A 15826-nucleotide genomic window follows, 5' to 3' on the forward strand; every position below is an offset into this window, starting at 1 on the left:
TTTTGTTGTTGTGTCATCTGTCTACATTGAGGACCTTTATCACTGTCCCCTTTAGGGATATGGCCACTCACTACTTCTTCTTTTTAAGAAATAGCTGGACTAGTATAGTATAGTAGTCCAGTGTTTCCCTTTATCTTAGGATTTCTGTTCGGTACCTTTTGGGGCTCACAGCTAGAGAAACTTAGAGCCAGATTTGCTGCCATGCTATAAGAATTACATGAGATCTATGTCATTCTCTCATTATTTCATTGTTTTTCTTTTTTCTTTATATTTCTGTCTGTCATTAATGCTTCTTAGATTGAGGCAGGCCTTTGTAGAAATACTCCCACAATCCTGATCACATTAGCACCAGATTATAATTCATGCACAGCTACTGAAAAGACCTTAATGTGTATATATTTTGTTAGTCTCCTTAGTGGTCATTGCAGTTAGACACTTTTTCCAGGAATGTGTGCAAAGCTCTTAACATCTTTGTTTCTCACAGGTCATAGAGAAAAGATACTTTTTAAGAGAAGGCAATCAGGTTAGTATTTTTTTTCCTTGATAAAATGGATTCTTAAATGTGGAGAAAGGAGATGTTCAAATTTATTTTCAGAAGTGGTTTTTAAAAGTCAGGCGCTTTTAAAAACTATTTCTGTGGCACAGGTAACTGATTTTCTTCTGTTAAATTAAATGCAATAGGAGACAATAAGAGCAAGGGGAAAATAAAAGCCTGAGAAACAAGAAAGAACTAGGAGGAAATAAGATTATATTATAAAATAATAATAATAATAATAATAATAATAATAATGTGTTTGAGACTTCAGAGTGTTGTCTGTCACAATACAGGTAACTTCTAAAAACTTTTATCCAGTAGGCAAGTATTATGAGAATCACCTTTACCCTTTCTGATTTAGATGATATTACCAATTTGTTTGGTACAATTTCTTATTACTTAATTTTCTGTGGTTTTCTGAGTAAAATTTCAGAAAGTCTGTTCTTTAAGAAATAGTGGGCCGATATATAGAAACAGAAAACAAGGAAAATATTGAAAAGGCATATTAATTAACCTTTGAACTTTTCCTGTTTGGGACTTAATTCTGACTCTTTCTTGCCTACAGATTCCAGGCTTTCCTGATCGGAAAAGGTTTGGGGGAGCAGCACTAAAGAACCTTCATTATGACTAAATGACACTCATCCTTTGGGAGAGTGAGCAAGTAATGGCAGTTTTTCACAGTTTTCCTCTTGTTGTGTCCATTTTTAACGCCTCAGCCTTTAAACAAAATCATCTAAAAATGCTACCCTCCAGCCTCACCCTTTAATGGAAAAATGAAAGGAAGTGACAGCTTGGGAGGTTCAAACTTTGTCTCCGTTCTCCGTTGCTCACCTTTCTGTACTGTTTATAGATTATGTAAAAGCCTGTGGAAATATGAGATATTGTCAAAATGATGCAGTAAATGAGCAGAGACAGAGTACTGCAGAGGAAATGTACTCTTGCCTAAAGCTGGAGGTTTTTATGGGTCTGGAATTTTCTCACACTCATTGCTGAAGGCTTAATTAAGTACTTCAAAATGTATCTCTATTGTTTTACCTTTTGAAGGGGAAAGGTTACATTAACCAGCCCTGAGTTGTCCACCCCAAACAATTGCTGTCATTTTCAAAGCAAAATGGTGTTATTTAATTGTCTCCACCCTCATCACACACAGGGATGCCTAATAATAGCACCCTTGTCTCTCTCTCTCTCTCTCCTCTCCTGTGCAAATGGCTCAGTGGCTGGGAGAGGCCGACTAATAGCTGGAGTTAAATATAAATACAGATTAATAATACATAGAGAACAGCCATACTAGAAAAGAATTCTGCGAGAAATTGACAGTTCCGTCACTCTCGGTTGCAGCTGTCTGCAGTCTCTTACTGTTTTCTCTTTGGAAATAGGTAAGGAGAAATCTAAGCCATGCCCAAGGGCAGTGAGAGAGATTTATGGCTTTTTTTTTTTTTTTTTTTTTTTTTTAAGGAAAACTCAACTTCTGAAAATGTCCCTTAACTATAGTTAGTAAAATAGGAATATTTTTCCTTTGTCAACAGTGTATTTATGGAGAGCAGTAAAAATAAGTTCTGCAGCAACACATTTACATGAATTATGAACTAGGATTCTGAGATTTCATAATCACTCCAAAGCTTTTTGGGGTGGTGTGTATGTGTGTGTGTGTGCATAATTGTTCATCATTCCTTTTTTTAAAACCCATCTTTCTGGCTTGTTTAATTTTCTCTGTCCCAGTTCTTCCTTAGTATATAAATCTGATTTCAGAAAATTGTAAATTGCTGCCTTATTCAGCACCTTATTACCCATATTCTCTCTCTGGCTCTCCTGTAAGTCTCTGCACTCTTGATTTTGTTCCATATTAAAAAGTAATAATAAATGCCCAGTTTCAGTTTCTTATTTTAAAACTAAGGGAAAAATTCACTTTCAATTCCATTTTAATTAAATTTCATAAGTATTTCGGAAATCAAGGTATGCTGAAAAAGGTTATTGAAATAATGTTAGAGAGTGTTTTCAGAAGGGCAGACTTGGGAATTTGAAAAGGATTTTAAAGCACTTCTCACTAGCTAGACTATTCTCCAGTCTTTCTTTACTTCATCTCTGACAAGACTTAGCCCTATTTTCTTTTTTGACATAAAGGAAAGCTGTGCAAACCATGATCTGTACGTGGAATTTGGCACAAGTGTATTGTGACAGCAGCTGTACGGTTGGGAAAAAGAAACAAAATACAGTACGAAAGCCTAATCCAACCAAAGCTCTTCATACCTCCCTTAAAAAGTAAGTCGGAAACCACTTTCTTCCTGTCTCTTTTATTCCTCCTTCTTTCCCTTACAAAAAAAAAAAAAAAAAAAAAAACTAAACTAATTTATTTTCTCCCTTACTACAAAATAAAATGAAAACCCATCACTGATGGTTCCAGGTTCAACCTCAAAAAAATTAAGTGTTTCTTAATTCCATTTCTTCTGGCTGCCAGGCTTGATTCTGTGACTTACAGTTTTCTGACAAAAACTAATTTTTAATAGTCAAAGGTAAATTTGTTCCAAGCAGTAGTAGCATCCAATAAGATTGTTTGACAAAATGAATGTTATTAGCTGTAGTTCTTCAAAAAGTGGTTTTTGAAGCATAATTTTTATAAGATTTCCTGAAAACTCATAAAAATTGCTGTTAGATAATAAACAAGTGTAAATATACACATAAAAATACACAGGTTTCCCTTTTCCTTTGGTCTTTGTTTCTGAAGGCTTCTGTGTCACATCAAATTTAAATAAATTTGCATGCTTTTCCCTTGTTAATCTTTTGTCATAGGTGCCTTGACCACCCAAAGGGGTGAGAAAAGGAATCTTTTCTCCTTGACAATGCTCTAAGAAGAGCTATGCCCAAAGAGGTTAATCCATATTAATTTCAACTTTGGTACCTAGAATTTCCTGAATTTGAGGCATTGTAATTTTAATCTAAGTGTCCTAACACTACTCTGAAAATGGACTTAATGGAACTGATGTGCTGGCTGAGATGGAGAGTTCAGAATCCCTGCCATACCTGAGATTTTGAGTGTTTCAGTAGTGTGTTAGTGCACTCAACGTAGGTCGGTCCTTGTGAAGGCTCTTAATAAATGGTTGCATAATTGAATTTTTTAAAACACAGGTAGCATCCTATTTTAAGAAGTTTGAAAATCTAGCAGGATGTCTGCATAGATTTACTGTCTGTTAAAATTCAGAGGAGGATACTGTTTGGGAGAAAAAAGGAGAGGGAAATTAAAAATTCATCTCTCTAATCCCAAGACTGAGCTAAGTCACTGTAGTGAGAGAGAAGAGGTTCTAGGAAGTCAAGCCCTGGGCCTCTGGTGTCCCACTGTATGTTGGCTTATGCAAAATACCTGGAGCCTGAGTCTGTCAGGGTTGCTCCTTGGAATAGGAAAGGATCAGACTTCCAGTTATAATTAATCTGCACCTCACTTAAGGGCTTAGTTGAAGTCAATGACTTTCAAACTCAAAAGTATATAAAAATCCCATGAAGTGCTTGTTTAAAATGCAGATTTCAGAATTCCTCTGCTCTTTCTCACCCATTCTTATACTTTTGTGGTAAGACCAGGATTTTGTATTTCTGGCAGGCCAACCAGGTGATTCCTATGCCAGTGCTCAGGATGTAGTCTTTGAAAAAGACTGATAAACTCATCAAAAAGTAAATACAAAAGTTGTAGATTCTGTACTTTATGAATACCATTACAGCAGAGGTCATCAAAATTCATCTTTGGCCCAGCTGAATTAAAATATTGGAGCCCTGTGGGAAGCCCTGGGTTTAGAAATCTCTCCCTCTCCCTAAGTAAATAAGATTTTTAAAAATTTATCTTTGTCTCCAAACCTGATCTCACCTTAATGAACTGAGCCACTGCCCCTCCCAAGACTGCCAGGTTGAACTTGAAATGATTGTCCCACCTTCTAATTGCGTAACAGGACATGCTTGTCTTTGTCATTTCTGTTACTGCTACTTTCTTCCCTCCAAGTGTATCTATTTCTCACCAGTGCCTTGGCATCTTATGTAACTCCCCCTAACCCCCCCTCCCCCACCTTGTACCATGTTAGTTTTCTCAGCTGGTTATCACTAAGCTTTACTAAAGTCATTGATCAGTATTGGTAAAGAATGGAACTCCTAAATTCTAAGAGAAAAAAAAGAAACAAAAAAACCTTGCTCAGTACCATCACGTATATCAGGTAACCTATCAATTCCATCTTTTTCTTGGAGACATCTGTCCTGGACTTCTCCGTCCTCTAATTTCATTCTGGAGGGATTGCCTTGAAGACCAGTTAAATGTTACTTTGCATCCTCAGCTTCCTGGAGGGAATGTTTTCCACTTTCTTGATTTGGGTCAGTGGTATTCAGACTGGGATGGGTCCAAGAGGTATATAGGACTAGATCATTTTAAGGAATCATTTCCCAAATCATGAATTTCCAATGTATGTATATTTGTTAAAATTGATCTGCTTGTGAATGCAGTTCAATGCTGGTTCTTATTTCCCACTTTACTTCATAATCACCTTTTTCCTACAGAAAAAATGAACCTCTCACTTGAATAGTACTGTGGTATACTGTCCCAAGGTATAAATATCTTCAGGATGCCAACTAAAGGACAATTCTAAACATTTGTTTTATTCCAGGACTTCATCTATTCCCACAATTATAAAAAATGAAAATAAAAAATACAGAGTTACTGCAAGCGAAACAAAAAGCTTCTGTAAGAAGTATTCAAGGCATGTTCTTTCATGGCAAGCCTTCTGTATGCTCTATCAAAATATTAAACATTTTTCTCAAAAATAATTATATGGGCAAAGGTATATAAAATTAACATTTTTATTTCCCCAGCCTTTTCTGAGTAAATGAGTTAAGACAAAGCACCTCCACAGGAAGCATAATACTTAATTAAATTGAATGATTCCAATTGCCGGATAATGAAGCCTTTTCCAATCAGGTTTCTAATTACTTATCTTCAACACAATTAAGAAGAATTTAATTGAATTGTTATCTGATAGATCATTAAAAATAATGTTTATTGCTAGCTCACTATACAATTCTTTTGTATTTAATTCAAAAAGAGAAGTTAGGGATATCATAATAAAATTTTTCCATTCACACATACCTTTTTTTTTGGAGATGTTTTTCCTATAAGGTACGTGTGCTCATCAGAAAGACAGAGAAACAGAAAGTGAGAAATCACCCACCACCACCACCACCCCCCGGAGGGATGGTTACACCGCAATCCCTTCTCCTCCATTCTCCTCTCGGGATCTTGGGCACACACGTACATGTGCCTGGCATGAGTTTAAGCCACCTGATCCAGGACTCGAACCACGGTCGACTACATGGGAGCCCAGCAACATGGCCATTACATCATCTGCTGGTCCCACATATGCGTTTATTTATGTGAACAAATTCTCCAAACACTTATCTGTAAAATAAAAAAAAAAAAGACAAAATGGTACTGAATCCTGTCTAATTTTAGAAATAAGAATTAGTCACTCATAGGTATAGGGATGAAAAGGGGGAGACATCTCCTTCATTTGAAGAACAATTTCCAAAAGTATTTTACCTTTTATGTTTAATAATTATTTGTCTAAATGTATAGGATTTATAAGCCACTAACCTAGAGAATACTTTAGTTTCCTGTATGGAGCATAAAAACCTTGCTGATAGCATTCTGGAAGTATGGTGGCAAAAGGAGGCTGGAGATGTTATCATGACTTACTATACTTGTTTTTGGTTCCATTCCTGTGGAGGTTTTCCACAATCAAAATGGAGTCATTTGTGTCAACACAGACTAAACCAAGCCAGGAAGGCCACAGAGACGATGTTTTTATCTGCTACTATGCTTAATAACAACTACTGCTGAAGAACTCTGCCAAAACCATGACTTTGCACAGAGACCACTGCAACCTGACACCAAAGCCTAGTTCTGCAAAACCATGTGCCCAGAGACTGCCCAGTCCAGCCATGAACTGATGCCACTCTCGTTAACAACCCTGGTTGCCAAGGATGATTGTCCCGAAGCAACTGGCATAATTATCTCTCAACCTTCCCCTCCTTCTTGTGGTTTTTGGCCTTTAAAAGCTGTCTAAGGATTGTAAGACCTTAATGAGCATGTTTGGAGCTACCTGAATTATGCTCGTCCAGGGTACCCTGATGCAGTCCTCAAAAAATGCCCAAATAAAGTCCTTTGGCTTTATGTATTTTGCCCCAATTTACCTATATAAGTCACATTCCACTTCCTGACATCTGTGCATCTGGAGTTCTGTTCCAGAGCTTCTGCAGAAAATAAATTTCCTTTTTTATGTTCGGGTCTGAAAAGCAGATACCTAGTGTCTCCGATTCCTCTGCTTTTCAAGTTTTCAGCCTCACACGTTCCCCCCATATCAGTCATGAATCCATCCTCCCTGGGTGTCAGCAAGTTGATTTTTTGCTCACCGCTTTGATACTTATGAGTCTGCTCTGGTTCAGTATGTTTGGCCTACCACTACACACAGCCTACTTCTTGCACTGGGTTTTTTGAATATTTATTACCCTTCCTGGGTGATCATCTCTATCTCCCCTGTTTTAAGTCTGGCTATAGTGTAAACGTCACACCTTTTCAGTCACACTGCCCCAAACACAGTTTACTAAATACACAGTACTGCCACTTTTCTATCTTTGTGTTGCTCTGGCTGTTCAGTGCTCATTCTAACTCAATCTTTGTGACTTGGCTCAGACATAATCTCCTCTGGAAAGCCTTCCTGGCTCTGCTACCCTGGGGTAGGTGCCCCCAGTTCCTACCTTAACACCTTGGACTCTTCTCTGTCAGAACATTTATCATACTCTGTTGTAATGGTCCTCAAAAATTGTTAAATAAGTGGTTGTATGACTAAATAAAATGGAAAGCCATTAGATACTGAATTAGAACCACCTGTACCCATGTTTTATTCTCAGATCCTCTGTGTGTGAATGTGTTTGTGTGTGTAGCACAGTGCCTGGTACATAGTAGTTACAAAGCAAGTATTTGTTTAATTGAATCATTGTTATAAAAGTGTAAGAAAACAGAAAATAAAGTTAATCCACTTAGAAGAATCCTTAAAGTTTGGAAATAAGTTTATCCAATTTTTAATATTTTCAGGCCTCTCAAATACTTTTCATCAGTCAAGAACGTATTAACACCTACTCCTTTAGAAGTCTCTCCAACCTTAGGAAAGAACTTCAGCACCTCTTATATCTTCCTTCAAAGTCTGTTCAATGGGAAAACCATAGAAATATTATAGAGAAATAAAGCAATAAAGATTTTCTTTGTCTTTTGTTGGCACCCAAAATTTTTTTCTAACCATCAAAGGTGAACTTTCAAGATCAATAGAGGTTTGAGACCCAAGGTACTGATAAAAGCAGATATGCGAGAGAGATTTCCTTTGTATTTACTTTTCTATTTTGAGTCAGCAGTAAAGAAATAGTGAAAACTTAGCCTCAATAAAGCTGGGGTCTCCACCCCCCCTCCCTCCCAGCTTTGCATATAAATTCTAGAGAAGCTTACATAATATCACATTGTCATCTGTGTATGCTTACATATCAACTACCAGGTCCAGAGGGATCCATCTGCACTTTGCTATCAACCTGTCACTTGTTTCTGTCAACATAGCCCCTTTGGTGGCCCTCTCTGTGCTAACACTTCATACATAGCAAATCATTCTGCTGTTCCTGCAGTATGCCGGAGCCTGGGGACCTCTGGAGCTTCGGTAGACCCGTTCATATAAATGAAACAATCTGAAACAGTCTGTAGCCATTTAAAACTTGCACACATATTTTTTGACTGCATGATTACCTATCATTGCTTTTTAAAAAAACCAAAACTTAGTCGTATAAAACACAGTGTTTTATTTGTTTACAATCTATGGGTTGGCAATTTGGGTCAGGTTAGGCTGACCTGCAGTTCTCACTCATCGGGCAGCCAGACTGCCTCATTCACACATCTGCCAGTTAGTGTGGGGATGCAAGGTTGTTGTCTGGACCTCTGGAGGCTAGCTCAGCTTCTTTACACAGTGCTTTTAGGTTGCAAGAGATGAACAAGTCCTAAGGCAGGAGCACTTTTAAAGCCTGTGTCATGTTTGTTAGTTTCTTGTTTGCTATTGGCTAAAGTAAAATTTCAGAAGATAAAAGAGACTCCATCTCCTCATTCTTTTAAGTTTATTTTTCATGTGAGTGAGAGAGACAAAGAGACACCCTAATAGAGTCTTTTTTTTATATTTTTATTTTTTATTTCATGTTCTTTTATACATTCAGTCACATTATTTAGCTTACAAAGTGAATATTCCAACATATTCCACTTCTAATAGAGTCTTGACACTGCAATACACCTCCAGCCTCAGCCAGCCCTAGATCATGAGCATACATAGGCCAACATACTCAGAAAGGTCTCCAGAAGCAAACCCAGAACCCTTATATGGGTCAGCCTCTCAGAGCTTGTATTTCACTGCAGTGACACAGGCTGGCCCCAAGACTTCATCTCTTAATGAGAAGAGCAGCAAAGCCCCACCAAAGGATCACACATACAAGAAAAAAGTGATTGAAACTTTTTTTTTTTTTTTTTTTTTTTGCAATCTACCATAATGATTTTCTTTCTTCCTTTCTCCTTCCTTTCTTTCCTTCCTTTATTCTGGTTGTCAGTTTTAAAAACTGGAACTTTGGTTTTGTATTGAAAAATTATCTAGCCTATTTTCCTTCTCTGTTGCATTTGAGTTGTGATAATAAAGTCTAGTTTACAAAATTGTTTTGTGAAATTAAATGTTTATCAAACAATCTGTCACAAGCAAGCACTCAATATAGTTTTCTTCCTTACCCAACATATTAAGGAAGGAAGTTGCCACCTTCCAATGACTAAGGAGAGTAAGAGAATGGACAAAGAAGTCATGGAGAAGGTGGCTGGAAAGGAATTCTTTGGTCAGTTCTGAGCGGGATTAAAAATTTAGGAAACAAAAGTCTTTAAAAATTGAAACGAAAACTAAGTATGTTTTAAGAGAGTTAAAGAAACAAGAGTAACCATCTGTTTGCCTTTTTTGTTTTAGAAATTTTTGTTACAGGGCTCATGTGCTCACCAGGGAGACAGAAACAGAAAGTGCAAAATCACTCCTGGGGAGTGGCCACACCACAGTCCCTTCTCTTCCATTCTCCTCTTGGGATTTTGGGCATGCACGCACACACTCCCAGAATGAGTTTCAAGCCTACAGGTCCAGTTTCAAACCACAGTCAACTATGTGGGAGTCTAGTGCCTTAACCACTGTACCACTTACTGGCCCTAATATCTCAGTTTGCTTTTAAGTGAAGTACTTTGGGCTCTGAACAATTCACCCAAAACCCTTAGCCCATCCCTGGGAGGCACCTGCAGAGACCTATCCAGTCTTAAGCCCTGTCTTCAGGCAACTATGTATAAACACCTGATCAGAGTACATGGCTCTTCAAGGCGGTGAGCACCCTGCCTATTCCTTTCTGACCTGAAGCAGGACTGAGCAGAGAATCTACCACCACCCACAGCAGGTTCTAACTGCTGTAGTTCCTTTCCCAGATAGCTTTAACTTCCTTGCCTTTTGTCATAAGCCTCCTAATGGCAACAAATAACTAGCTAATCTTTACCTTGGTCAAAGAGGATCTAGGCCTCTGCAAACTTCCAGAAACAACCTTTGTTCAATAATCAAAAGCAATTGTGTAAGCAGTTTAGAAATCAACTTGCTGGACATTTTCCCTGGTATGTCAAACAGGCAATTCTAGCAACTGTGAGTGGCCTACTCACCAGCGAGGCACAGTGTGATTGGGAGCGGGGAACAAGAACACCAAGAGTGACTGGAAAGAGAAGCAGCAGCATTTTGGTTTCATACTCTCGGGGCCTGAGTTTCTTGAAATCATCACACCTACAATAGGAAAATGGCTGAGTTGAAGGTAAGAAACTACCTAGCAGGTTTGCTGTGGCTTCAACACTCATTTATAGAAGCTTCTGAGAGCCTCAGGGTGACCAAATTGGAAAGGACTTGGAAAGGCCCTGGTCCAGCCCAGTGATCAGAAGCTTCAGGGTGGTTTCTATGAGCACGGCTGCAATCAGTGGAGGGGAAAGTAGAAAAAGAGATTTAATTATTATTAAACATTGCCCTGAGAATATATAGGTACCCAAAGGGCTTCCCACCACCATAGATACACACATTTCTCACTGTTTTTTCCCCACCCCCCCAATTCTGACACCTTCCTGACGCTATAGCTTCCTAGATTGCTTCTAGTTGACCAATGAAATGTGCTTAATCTGTTCAGTGATTTTGAGATTCACAATCAGCTCTTGGTCAGTAGAAGCACTAGTATGTCCTCTAGGAAATAATTCCCTTCTTTTTATTTAATGTACAGTTGAAAGGTATGTGTGCATTATAAGCTATTGGGAGATAGGAATTTTAACTGAATCAACTCATTTTGTAACCCTCAAAATAAATTTGAGATATAGGTGCTCATGTTTATATTTTACCAGTAAGGAAAGTAAAGCTCAAAAAGACTGAGTGACTTGACCAAGGTCACTGATGGAGACTGGATTAAAACCTGGGTTTGGCTGAATCTTAAAACCAAGGCTCAAAAAAGGAATCTTAATGGCTCCTAATAAACTGGTGCCTTAGGCCCAGAGAAAGGAAGTGTGTCCCTAGTATCTCAAACCATGCCTACTGCCCAACCCAGGCTTGCATGAGTACCTGACACATGCCCACAGAACTGAATAGAATTGCCCAGAACCTTAGCTGGTGGATCAGACTCCCTCCCACCAAGTTCTTCCCCACTACTCAAAAAATGCCAGTTTGAAGAATCAGACCTCTCTCTACTTGACAGAGATCTTGAAACCAACACTGGAGTAAAAGAATTTGCTTGTTTTCCATGCCTAACTAAGCATTAATTCCAATACTTTCATTCATCAACATGCGCTAGCACATGACACCGCAAATTTATATAGTAGAGAAACTGTGTCTGGGCTAGAGTTAAGAGAAACGTCTTGAAGGAGGCTGTACCTAAGTTGAGTCTTAGGAGAAGTAGAAAGTGACTATGTGAATACTACGGAGACCAAAGAAATGATTCCAAGACAGCACCTACAGAAAGTATTTTTGTTTGTTTGTTTTTGAGAGGTTTTCACTGTAGGGCGCGTGTGCTCGCCAGACAGAGCAGACAGAGAGAGACAGACAGAAAGCGAGAAATCACCCCCCAGAAGGGATGGTCATGCCGCAATCCCTTCTCCTCCGTTCTCCTCTCAGGATCTTGGGCACGCACGCACACGCGCCCGGCGTGAGTTTTAAGCCACCGGTTCCGGGACGTGAACTGCGGTCGACTATGTGGGAGTCCAGTAACATAGCCATTACGCTAACCGCCGGGCCCCCTGCAGAAAGTTTTGAGTGTTCTGAAATCCTTCAGGGTTTCAGCCAAATTCAAGTTGCCGTAGGGACTGCCAAATGGTTCCACCCAGGAGATCTGGATCTCAGAGAAGTGGAAGCTTAGGGGAATAAAGCTGGGGGTTATCATGTCAATGGCAGTAGTTGAAGTCTTAGAAGAGAGAGAGTGCATAGAAACTTGTTTTCGGATGAAAATCCTATGAGAAAGTTCAATAGGGGTTGGAAACATCCTTACCATTTATAAATAAATTATATCTAAACCTCTTCCTGCTGTAACTGTTAAGCAACTTATTATGCATAGCACCAACACACCAATGTAAATTGCATGCCAGTCTTTGTTCTCAGTTTCAAAGGCTTTCTTCCCCAGCCTGCTGTCTAATCCCCACAAGGAAAGGTTAGTTCCAGAGGTCAGGAATCCAAACACAAAGCCAGATTGCATCGTATTCATTCTAATCAATAAATATTATGTCATTTTTAAAAATGTTCTTCATCTTTCATTACTTCATTTTAGTGGCTATATCAACACAAAGCCTCAAATGAAATGGTATTTATACAAAAGCACAACTGGAGGAAGAAAATACAAAAGATTAAAAAATTAAATTCAAAATCGACTACCCTATGTTCTTGAGTAAATTGCTTTATCACTCTAAGTCTCCATTTCCTCATTTCTAAAATGAAGAGCTAGTTTAACAGGCAGACTTTGGGTCCCACAATCAAACACTTGACCCACTGGCCTTGGGTCCATATTTAACAAGCTAAAGAGTGATTCTAATGATTAGCCAGAGATAGAGCATACTCAGTTTCCTGCTGCTGATGTAACAAATTAACACACACTTGGTGGTTTGAAACAACATAAATTTATTCTCTTACACTTTTCAAGATTAAAAGTCTAAAATCAGTTTCACTAGACTGAAGTCAAGATGCCAACATCTTTAGTTCCCTCTGAGGACTGTATGGGAGAATCTGTTTCCTGCCCTGTCCAGCTTCTAGACGCTGCCTGTGTTCCCTGGCTCAGGGCCCTTCCTCTGTCTTCAAAGTACATCATTTGAATCTCTGCTTCTGATATCACATCAGCTTTTCCTCCTTTGTAGTCAAAACTACTTCTTTAATTATGTTTAGGGTAGATCCTGCTATGGTTTAGATAATGGCTTGACCTCCCTCACCCTCTGCTCCACAAAGGCTCACATTTTGGAATTTGGTCCCAGTATATTGGCACTGAGAGGTGATGAGACCTTTAAGACATGAGGCCTAGTGTGTTTGTACCATGGAGGCATCACCCTCATGAATGGATTAGTACTGTCTCATGAGATGGAATGAGTTCTAGCCCTTGTTAGAAGGGGTTAATTTCAGAGATAGGGAGTTGTTATAAAAAGAAGATAGCTGCCCCCAGGTCTCCCTCTTTGCATGCACCTATCATCTTCTCTGCTTCTGTTGGCCATGTTGTTTGCCCCACACCTTTGGACTCTCCAGTCATGGGAATCATAAGCTAAATAAACCTTTACTTTTTATATATGCCACGGTCTGTTATTTCTTTTAGCAACTCAGTAGTGGACTAAGAGACACAGAACAATCAGGATTCCTCCCCATCCCAGAGTCCTTAAGCTTAATCATATCTGCAAAGTCTCTTTTTTTTGCCATATAAGGTAGCACTCACAGGTTACAGGGATTAGAACATAGATATCAACCAGGGCCAAAATTCAACCTACTGCAAATAGTCTGCAAGTTCCCCTAACAATTTACAGTCTATGTTCCCATAAAGGTTATCTAGAAATACTGGACTCTTTCCACAGTGGGGGAAAAAAGGTAGCAGTAGTTCCATCTCTACTGTGACTTCGCTCTCTTTTCATCATGCCCAGTAAAAGGAAGTGAGGCGCACCATCTGCTCGTCCCATCAGGTGTTACCTAGAATCAGAGTCAGGAGAAAACACTTCATAAAACTACTCTGACAAGTAAATCATATCCTGGGGACCAGGTGAGAATTAAAAAGCTGCCTACTAGTGAGCTGCCAAAGAACTGATGGTACTGAAGTTGCATGGAGTCGAATAATTTATTCTTTCCTTTAGAAAGTGTGCATATAATTCTCTTGCAAAGAAATGAAATCATAATTTTTGTTGGATCAGATTACTCAGAAATCTGAACTGAGGAAAACATGCAAGCACACTTACTTAACATTAGGTTTTTGTTTTATTTTTGTATCAGGTATATTTTTACATAGTCATCGAATCAGCTGGAGTGCTTGTGTTTTCGCAGCTGATAAAAGCAGAGTTCAGATTCTGACCTTGACCTCAAAGCCTCAAGAAAGCAGCTGCAAAATACTGCTTATTCAATTCGGATTCCTCTGGCAGTGAGGAGCATGGCGTTTTAAAGTTCTAATAAACTCATCTGTAATTTTTCTCTCAAAGGATTAGGAAAACCAACTGATTTGATAGTGACTCAGCAGTTTCCACCCTCCCATTTAGCCAAGGCACTGCAGCTAAGATTGAGAAAAGGACTCAAAACTCACACCTCTCTTGACTCTTGGGTGGCTCCCTTCCAAACCACCAGCTGTTCTTTCTTCTCTCTTTTCTAGTCTGTTTTAAAGCACAGTCTGAATCAAATGCTTCGGAATCGCAAACGCTAACTCCCTTTTCTCTTGTTCCAAACACATAGAGAACCCTGGACTCTGTTCTGAGGCCAGGAGTTGCAGAGAGTAGAAAAGGTTAACAAGTAAACCCACCGGAGCCTCCTAGAAAGCTCAGAGGCTTTCAGCAGCTCAAAAACCTTTCTCCCTCTCTTGCTGAGAGAGACAATGCGACAGTCCAACAAAGCAAAGGCACTGTCATACTCAGTGGTTGCAATCATGGGCTGGTCAAAAATTCCATTTCACAGAATTGAAGATAATTTGGGGTCATTATCAATTCTCAGCTTCTCAAATTCAATCCTGTTGATGGCGAGCATGAGGTTCATTTGGAGAGGAGAAAATTGTATTCATTGGAGAATGAGAATGCTAGATGGTCTCTGCCATTTCCCCAAAGAAATCATTTTCAACTGCGTGCTGCTGCTAACAAATCTGTATCTAATACAGCCTGGTGTTTTTTGCGATGATAAATTTTCAAATATACAAAAAAAAAAATCTTGTCTGAAAGCAAAGCAAAAAGAGTCTTTTCACTTCCATTGCTTTTTAGGTCATAACATTTCACATTTGATAGTCCTTCCAAATATAGGCAGCTGTTGGCCTGATCGTTGCTCACGCATTCAGGCGTGTTCCATCTAGCTCATCCTTCTCCATGCCGCAGAGAACTCTGGAGGGCCTACCCTCCACCCACGCCCTTCCTTCTTATATCTCTTAAAGGAATGTGCTCAGATGGTGGCATTTCAGTCGTCAAGCAAGACTGCACTCTCATTATCCTGGGCTAAAATCAGTTGATGTCTGAGTTAGAGCAAAGGGGCTGCTTCAACCTCACTTATAGCAGTATACAGACATTCAGATTCAAATTGGCTCCTAGTGAAAAAATAAATCAATCAGATATCTATTGAGCACCTCCTATGAGACAAGGCACAGGGTACACAGGGATAAAGCCCAGGGTAAGACTGCATACTTCCAGCCTTCATGGAAATTATGGACAAACAAAGAAGCCAGGCAGTGAACAGGAACTCGCAGGTTTGTCAAGCACCACAAGAGTAGTTTCAGAGGTTCCTGATAACATGCTTTGTTGAGAAACCCCTTTCCTTTCCTCCCTCTTAATATGGTAATCACTGCAGGGTACCACTACAGAAAGATTCTGGGCTGGCATATCTCCTGAAAACCATCCACATCTTTAAATTTTAGTTTCATGCAACCACATAAATACACATACAAGGGGATATTCAAAAAGTTCATGGAAAATGCATATTATGAAAAAACTATGCATGCATTTCAACTTGT

General features: G+C 39.1%; 2 protein-coding genes across 4 annotated transcripts in view; both read left to right on the plus strand.

Annotated features, from left to right (window-relative positions):
* RABL3 (RAB, member of RAS oncogene family like 3) overlaps positions 1-8047 on the plus strand; it is a 63549-nt gene extending 55502 nt beyond the window's left edge. The window contains exons 7-10 of one of the 3 annotated variants that reach the window (XR_001370242.2): positions 485-523; positions 1101-1196; positions 2657-2794; positions 7653-8047. Coding sequence is in view for 2 of the 3 variants with exons in the window: in XM_027771129.1 (XP_027626930.1) it covers positions 485-523; positions 1101-1166 (105 nt within the window). In the remaining variant the exon portion in view is untranslated. Of the gene's footprint in view, positions 1-484; positions 524-1100; positions 1990-2656; positions 2795-7652 lie in introns of those variants that run through there. The other 2 variants (XM_027771129.1, XM_006146703.2) reach the window with 2 other exon arrangements.
* A 2151-nt stretch (positions 8048-10198) lies between these two features.
* The window catches only part of HGD (homogentisate 1,2-dioxygenase), a 47278-nt gene continuing 41650 nt past the window's right edge, over positions 10199-15826 (plus strand). Inside the window, exon 1 of the mRNA XM_006146705.3 lies at positions 10199-10453. Coding sequence (XP_006146767.1) covers positions 10439-10453 — 15 coding nt within the window. The 5' untranslated portion in view covers positions 10199-10438. The remainder of the gene's footprint in view (positions 10454-15826) is intronic.

This window comes from Tupaia chinensis, unplaced genomic scaffold (genome assembly GCF_000334495.1).
Source record: "Tupaia chinensis unplaced genomic scaffold, TupChi_1.0 Scaffold000185_1, whole genome shotgun sequence".
NCBI lineage: Eukaryota > Metazoa > Chordata > Mammalia > Scandentia > Tupaiidae > Tupaia > Tupaia belangeri.